This window comes from Panicum virgatum, chromosome 5N (assembly GCF_016808335.1).
Source record: "Panicum virgatum strain AP13 chromosome 5N, P.virgatum_v5, whole genome shotgun sequence".
NCBI lineage: Eukaryota > Viridiplantae > Streptophyta > Magnoliopsida > Poales > Poaceae > Panicum > Panicum virgatum.
In genome coordinates, this window is record NC_053149.1 from 26,879,323 (window position 1) to 26,887,649 (window position 8,327).

Sequence of the window (8,327 nt, forward strand, 5' to 3'; positions counted from 1 at the left end):
TTGATGTTGAGGCCGGTCAGGGCGACGCAGATATTGCCGCCCGGCCGGACATAGGAGGAGAAACTGGCGGGGGCGCGCAGGAGCACCCTGCCGGCCAAACTGCGGAGGAGACCCCCGTCTTCGAGCCTTCGAGGGCCGAGGGCGAGGGTCTCGCAGAAGAAATGGCGCAAGAGGCGCCAGCGGTAGAAGGAGCCCCCATCTCGGAGCCCACCGAGGCCCGAGACGAGGGTACCGCCGCGATAGTGCCCGTGCCCACGGCGCAGGGGGGCGCAACGGCGGTGGTGGAGCTGCCAGACAGCAGCGAGGAGTACGGGGACTCGATGGATATCGACCCCGCTGCTGCGGCGAGCGCCGCCGCACATATTGCCGAGTTCGCGTCGGCCAGCGCGGGCATGCTCGAAGCGGGGGCGTCGGAGGGGAGCCACCTCGGGGTTATCGTCCCGTCCGGTGTCCCCTCAGAGTTCCTTCGCAAGGAGCAGGAGGAGGAGGAGGAGGCCTGGAACAAGCAGATGGGCGTTGGGCGCGAGATCTTGCAGGCCCTCAACCGCGCTTATCAGCTTCATCAGAACGCGGATTACCAGGTCAGCCAGGTAAATATTTCCCCCCCGAAAATTGCTCGGATTCGGTTTTAGCTTTTACGCGTCCTCACCCATGCCCTCCCCCTTTGCAGCAGCTGAGGGAAATCTCGCGCCAAAAGAGCGTCGAGATGAACTGGCTGTACTCCTAGATGAGCCAGCTCGGGCAACACAACGCCGAGCTGGTGCTCAAAAACATCGGCGCCAACACCAAAATGGCCGATCTGGGAGCGCGTCAGCGGGCGCTGGAGGAGGAGCTGGCGCGGGTTGCTGGTGAGTGGGACGTCCAGAGGGCTGCAGCGGAGGAGAAGGCCCAGGAGGCCGAGGCACAAGCTGCCGAGCTGCAGCGCCTTCGGACGGCGCTCGAGGAGAGAGCTCGGGAGGCGGAGGCGTAGAGCGCCGAGCTGCAACGCCTCGGCGCCACTCTTGAGCAGCAGAAAGCCGAGCTCCTCCACAAAGAGGTGGCCGTGGTTGCGCTCGCCGGGACCCTCCAGGAACAGGGTGTGGCCCTTGAAGAGAGGGAGGTGGCCCTCCAGAACATGGGGGCTAGCCTTAAGGAAAAGGAAGCCTCCATGTCCTCGCTCGAGGAGGCCGCCCGTACCCAGAGGGAGGAGGCGCAAAAGAACATGGCGGGTGAGTACCTTCGATTTTCCGTCGTTTTGCTTTCTTTCGTGGCTAATGTTGATTTCCTTTGCTCAGAGCTGAGGCAAAAGGTGGCGGATGAGACCGCGGCGAAGGAAGCGGTCCACACCGCGCTCACGGCGGCACAGATGGAGTTTGCTGAGCTGGAGCAGACCGCCGTGAGCGTGTGTCAAGAGCTCGAGGGGGAGGGCGCCGTCTCGGGCAGTTCGGTGATCAGCCGCCTGCGCGCGCTAGGCGGCCGGATTGCCGAACACGCCAAGAGTACCTTCCGCCTCGGTGTCCTGCGGGCTCTCGCCGTGGCCTCGACGCATTACCTCATGGATCTCCAGAGGGTGTCGTCGGGGTACGTCGTTCCCGATGATTCGGATGCGGACGCCGCGTCGGTCATCATGGATGAAGCTGACACAGCCGTAGAGGAATTCGCCACCGTCCTCGCCGAGAAGCTCGAGGCAGACATCCCTCCCATCGCTAAATTCGACGCCCCTGAAGACCCGCAGGGGGGGATGGATGCCTGTAGGAAAGTTGGGCCTTGAAGCCCATTGTAAATAGATTAGTGTTTATCATAGTCGCGCCTTGTAATCGCACTTTATGAATATAAGAGATTTGTTTTCGTAATTTGAATGTGTGGCCCGTCGAGGCCTTGTGTGTTCGAGCCTGTGTTTCTTTACTTTACTTCCGTGTTCTTCGTATGCGACTTAGATAAACATCTGCAAGGAAGTTCGCGTTCATAAGCAACGTAGGCGTAGGGTGGTGAGGGGGGTGCCGTATCCCGGAGGCGTAGGCGGCCCCACGACTCGGCCAGCCCCGTACCGTAGTTGCTTATGCCTTGCGTCCGTTTTTTCCAAGGATACGAGAAGCTTAGGGTCGAGACGGAGATATTTCGAAAAAACATTGGCGACTTTTTGGGGACGTTCGGGGGTTCCTCCCGTAGTAGCCCCCGAGGGAGGCTCGGTTTTGCCGAGGGTAAAGCCGAGCGTACCTCGATGTTCGTGCGTGCCCGAGCCCTCGAGGGTCGGGAATGTTCCCAAAAAAGCAATAAGTAAAGCGTACTTCCTTATTATTTCGGGAAATTGAAAATGCGAGTACGAACAATATACAAATAGCTTGAAATGCTAAGGATAAAAGCGACGTAGCTGTTGTATATTCCAAGCGTTGGTGAGGACTTCGCCTTTTTCGTTGGCCAGCTTGTACGTGCCGGGCTTGAGCACCTTGGCGATTATGTACGGTCCTTCCCATGGAGGTGAGAGCTTGTGGCGGCCCCTGTTGTCTTGTCGAAGCCTTAGCACCAAGTCCCCTTCGTTGAGGTCTCGGCGCCGGACCCTCTGCGCTTGATACCTTCGCAAGGACTACTGGTAGCGTGCAGAGTGGAGGAGCGCCATGTCTCGAGCCTCGTCCACTTGGTCCAGCGAGTCTTCGCGAGCTCGCTGGTTTCGTTGCTCTTGATATGCCTTGAGCCTCGGCGATCCGTACTCCAAGTCAGTGGGGAGGATAGCCTCGGCACCATAGACCAGGAAGAACGGAGAAAAGCCCGTGGCTCTGCTCGGGGTCGTCCTCAGGCTCCAGATGACCGAGGGTAGCTCCGTGAGCCACCTCCGGCCGAACTTGTTCAGCTTGTTGAAGATTCTTGGCTTTAGTCCTTGGAGGATCATGCCGTTGGCACGCTCCACTTGCCCGTTCGTCTATGGGTGTGCCACAGCCGACCAGTCCACACGTATGTGGAAGCTGTCACAGAACGCCAAGAACTTCTTGCCTGTGAACTGGGTGCCGTTGTCGGTGATGATCGAGTTCGGGACCCCGAACCTGAAGACGATGTCGGTGAAGAATTGGACTGCTTGCTCGGATTTGATCTTGCCGATGGGTCGAGCCTCGATCCATTTGGAGAACTTGTCGACCGCCACCAGCAAGTGGGTGAAGCCCCCGGGCGCCTTTTTCAGCGGACCGACGAGGTCCAGCCCCCACACGGCGAACGGCCACGTGATGGGGATGGTCTGCAGAGCATGGGCCGGAAGATGTGTTTTTCGAGCATAGAACTGGCAACCCTCGCAGGTCCGCACGACGTCGGTGGCGTCGGCGACCGCGGTGGGCCAGTAAAATCCTTGCCGAAACGCGTTGCCCACGAGGGTACGTGGCGCGGCGTGATGGCCGCAGATGCCAGCGTGGATGTCGCGGATCAGCTCCTTGCCCTCGGGGAGGGGGATGCATCGCTGCAAGACGCCCGAGGGACTGCGCTTGTGTAGCTCATTGTCGATTAGAGCGAAGGACTTGGCCCTCCTGGCGAGGCGCCGTGCCTGAGCACGGTTCGAGGGTAAGATCCCTCGAATCATCCAGTCAAGGTACTGGACGCGCCAGTCTCGCGAGGTGGGGGCCTCGTCGACTTCCATTGCTTCGGCCTCGTCCGCGGAGGTGGTCCCAAAGTCAACGTCCATGGGCTCGACCCCGTCCACCGGGGGGTTCCCGCCGGGGGACCCGGTGGACGAGGGGCCCGGCTCCGGCGGGTCCTTGAATTCGGCGGAGGGCTTGGCGATGTCGCGGGCGAAGATATTCGGGGGGACAGTGGTCCGCCCCGAGGCTATCTAGGCCAGTTCGTCGGCATCCTCGTTGTACTTGCGTGGGACATGATTGAGCTCGAGACCGTCGAATTTGTCTTCGAGGTGGCGCACCACGTTGCAGTATGCCTCCATCTTCGGGTCGTGACAGCTGGACTCTTTCATTACTTGGTCGACGACAAGCTGAGAGTCACCGCGCGCGTCGAGGTGTTTGACGCTGAGCTCGATGGCGATGCGGAGGCCGCCGAGGAGGGCCTCATACTCCGCCATATTGTTCGAAGCAGGTAAATGCAAGCGGATCACGTACCGTATGTGTTCTCCGAGGGGTGAGATGAATAGGATGCCGGCACCGGCGCCAGTTTTCATCACCGACCCGTCGAAGTACATAATCCAGCATTCGCCCTGGATTTGTGATGGGGGTAGCTGAGTGTCCGTCCACTCAGCCACGAAGTCAGCCAAGATTTGGGACTTGATCGCTCTGCGGGGGGTGTAGGCGAGGGTCTCTCCCATCAGCTCCACAGACCATTTGGCAATTCTACCCTCGGCTTCCCGGTTGCGGGCTATCTCTCCCAAGGGGAAAGACGAGACAACGGTGACGGGGTGAGCCTCGAAGTAGTGGCGCAACTTGCGTCGAGCTAGCACTACTGCGTAGAGCAGCTTCTGAATCTGCGGATAGCGTGTCTTGGTTTCGGACAACACCTCGCTGATATAGTACACCGGCCGCTGGACGGGCAGAGCCTGACCCTCCTCTTGTCTTTCAACCACGATCACCGCGCTGACCACTTGGGTCGTCGCAGCTACGTACAGATAGAGGGGCTCGCCGTCCGTAGGTGGCGTAAGAATGGGAGCATGAGTGAGCGATGCCTTCAGCCTTTCGAGGGCTTCTTGAGCTTCGGGGGTCCACGTGAAGTGCTTGGTTTTCCTCAAGAGTCGATACAGGGGTAAGCCTTTCTCGCCGAGACGCGAGATGAAACGGCTAAGGGACGCTAGGCATCCCATGACCCTCTGTACCCCCTTCAAATCTCGGATCGGTCCCATCCGAGTGATGGCCGAGACTTTGTCAGGGTTGGGTTCGATGCCCCGCTGGGAGACAATGAAACCCAAAAGCATGCCTCGAGGCACCCCGAATACGCACTTCTCGGGGTTAAGTTTTACCCCTTTGGCCCGTAGGCAATCGAATGCGATCCTGAGATCGGAAACCAGGTCGTCCGCCTTCCTGGATTTTACAACGATGTCATCGATATATGCCTCTACGCTCCGCCCGAGATGGTCTCCGAAAACGTGGAGCATACACCGTTGATAGGTAGCTCCGGCGTTTCTGAGGCCAAAGGGCATCGTAACGTAGCAGTACATGCCAAAAGGTGTGATAAAAGAAGTCGCGAGCTGGTCGGACTCTTTCATCTTGATTTGGTGGTAACCGGAGTAAGCATCAAGAAAGGATAAGAGCTCACATCCCGCAGTAGTATCTACAATCTGATCAATTCGTGGCAAGGGAAAGGGAACCTTCGGACATGTCTTATTTAGACTAGTGTAGTCCACACACATCCTCCAGTTTCCACTCTTTTTCTTCACTAATACTGGATTAGCTAGCCACTCGGGATGGAATACCTCTTTGATGAATCCGGCCGCCAGAAGTTTCTGCAACTCCTCGCCGATCGCCCGGCGCTTGAGCTCGTCGAAGCGTCTTAGGCGCTGCTTCACCGGCTTGGAGTTGGGTCGGACATCAAGAGAGTGCTCGGCGACCTCCCTCGGTATGCCAGGCATGTTCGAGGGGCTCCACGCAAAGATATCTGCGTTGGCGCGGAGGAAATCGACGAGCACCACTTCCTATTTGTCGTCGAGGGTGGCGCTGATCTGCAACACCTTGTCGTCGGAGTGGCTTGGGTCGAGGGGTACTTTCTTGATACCCTCGGCGGGCTCGAAGCTCCCGGCGTGTCGGTGCGTGGAGTCTAAGGCCTCGCTCGCCATTTTGTCGAGGGTGGCTGCGAGGGCCTCGTCCTCCGCTTGAGCTTCCGCACGCTCAACGCACTCGACGTCGCACTCGTAGGCGTGCTCGAACGAAGAGCCGATGGTGATGACGCCCTTCGGACCCGGCATTTTGAGCTTGAGGTAGGTGTAGTTGGGGACAGCCATAAACTTGGCGTAGCAAGGACGACCAAGGATGGCATGATAGGACCCTCGAAATCCCACCACCTCGAAAGTAAGAACCTCCTTGCGGAAGTTGGCGGCTGTGCCGAAGCATACAGACAGATCGATCTGGCCGAGGGGTTGGACTCGCTTCCCCGGCGCAACGCCATGGAATGGCGACTTGCTGGGGCGAAGCTTGTCCAGTCCGATCCCCATGAGCTCCAAGGTAGGGGCGTACATGATGTTGAGGCTGCTGCCTCCGTCCATGAGCACCTTGGAGAAGCGAGTGTTGCCGATGATGGGATCGACAACGAGCGGATACCGTCCCGGATGCGGGACGTAGTCGGGGTGGTCCTCGCGGCCAAAGGCGATGGTATCCTTCGACCAGTCGAGGTAGGATGGCGTGGCTTTGGTAACGGAAAAGACTTCGCGGCGCTCACGCTTGCGCTGCCGAGAAGTCATATTCGTCGTTGTTCCTCCAAAGATGAAGAAGGCGTTCTCCACTGGGGGGAACTCGTCATCTCCACCTTTGTCGCCAGCATCCTTCTTCTTGTCCTCGTCGCGATGCGCGACGCGGTTGTAGTATTTCTTGAGCATCTCGCACTGCTCGAGGGTATGGTTGACCGGGCCCTTGTGGTAAGGACACGGCTTCTTAAGCATGTCGTCGAACTGGCCACCACCGCCTCGAGGGGGGCCTCGAGGTCCCTTGCAGTCTGGGACAGCTGCAAAGGCCTCCTCGGAGTCCTCTGCCTGTCTCGACCCGCGCTGGCTTGCTGGGACCGGCTTCTTTCCCTTCTTCCCCCGCTTCAGTTTCTTGGCGGGGGCATTGGGTTTGACGCTGGCGCCCTCCGCGGGCGCATCGTCTTTGTGCTTGCTCGATTTGTCGTCGAAGATGGCACCAACCGCTTCCTCGCCGGCGGCGTAGTTGGTGGCAGCGTCGAACAACTCATTGGTGTTAACGGGTCGGCTTCTCGCAAGCTCATGCACCAAGTTCCTGCACGTCGTACCCTCGAGGAAAGCGTTAATGACCTTGACGTGGGTGACGCTGGGGAGCTCGGTGCACTGCTTGGAGAAGCGTCGCACGTAGTCACGCAGGGACTCGCGGGGCTTTTGGCGACACCCTTTGAGGTCCCAAGAGTTCCCAGGGCGAACATACGTGCCCTGGAAATTGCCCACGAAGATGTGGACCAAATCGACCCAGTTGTGGATCTGATCCGCAGGCAGGTGCTCGAGCCACGTTCGTGTGGCGTTAGCAAGATGGAGAGGAAGGTTACGGATGATGGCCGCGTCCTCCATCGCGCCGTCTAGCTGGCATGCTAGGCAGTAGTCGTTAAGCCAGACTGCAGGATCAGTCTCGCCCGAGTATTTGACGAGGGTGTTGGGTTGTCGGAAGCGCGGGGGAAAAGGCGCGGTTCGAATCTCCCGGCTGAACACCCGGGTGCCCGGAGGCTCTGGTGACTCACCCCTGTCGTGCTCGGGGTCGAAGCGTCCACCCCGTCGAGGGGGTGTACCTCCTGCCATTGATGACGTTGCGGGCGTCGCCGTCGCCAGTGTGCCCGCGAGTGTCACGGATTCGCTCCCTTACGGGAACTCTCCCGATGCGCTCGTGCTCCGAGGGTGCCCTCGCGCCGGGTGCTACGGCTGCTTTGCCCTTCGCCGCTGGGGGTGTGTGCACGGAGACCTCACGGTCCTGGTGCGCAGTCCCATCACACTGCTCCGGGGCCTTCGAGCGCATGCGAGACGCAGAACTCTCGGCCTGCTGCACGACAGCTTGCTCGAAGAGCTCCTGTGCCTCGCGGCGCAGGTTGCGGCCCGAAGGTGTCGATGGCTCGGGCATAGCTTGGAGTAGGTAAGCCGCAGCGATGAGCTTCTCGCCCGCCGTCTTCAGTTCCGGAGATTTGTCGACGTTGTCGTCGGCCAGGATGCGCTCCCGGGCAACACGTCCCGCCGCCTGGGCGTGTGCACCAGGCACGACACTCTGCTGCTCGAGTGCGGCGCGTAGCTCCTGGGTTTGTTGACGCTGCTCGTCGAGCTTGGCTTGAAGCTCTTTGAGCTGCGCCAGCTGGGCCTGTCGCGCCGCCGAGCTTGACGAGGAAGGCGCTGCAGGCGGGTTCGCTGGTTGCTTTGCTCGCGCGTCCGCCCCGGCTTCCCCGTCGTTGCCTGGGGCGTTGTCATTTTGCTCGTCCGCAAGGTCCACCATGAAGCACTCCCGGGAAGGATCGAAATCCCCCTCGCTGGAGTCTTCGGAGCAGGTGAGGCAATAGGCCGTCGCCAGCTGGAACGCACGGAGAGCGTCGGGGTCGTGGGCCCCGGAGTAGTCCTCGGCCTCCTCGGCTACGAAGTTGGTCATGAAGAAGTCGATGTCGTCGGCGATCGAGCTCGCCGTCTCGGGGTAGGATTCGTCAGGAGATGACGCGATGGGGCTGCGAATCGACCG

The 8,327-nt window shown here is 59.9% G+C and overlaps 1 protein-coding gene across 1 annotated transcript; it reads right to left on the bottom strand.

Moving 5' to 3' along the window:
- Nucleotides 1-1,936: 1,936 nt before the first annotated feature.
- LOC120675497 lies at nucleotides 1,937-6,905 on the bottom strand. The gene has a single exon (XM_039956702.1). It carries the CDS (start codon nucleotides 6,548-6,550, stop codon nucleotides 5,591-5,593), a length of 960 nt encoding a protein of 319 aa, XP_039812636.1. The 5' UTR covers nucleotides 6,551-6,905; the 3' UTR covers nucleotides 1,937-5,590.
- Between the last annotated feature and the right edge of the window lie 1,422 nt (nucleotides 6,906-8,327).

Excerpts from the sequence above, each read along its gene's own strand:
- LOC120675497 (XM_039956702.1), bottom strand. The coding sequence starts at position 6,550 with ATGCTTAAGAAGCCGTGTCCTTACCACAAGGGCCCGGTCAACCATACC.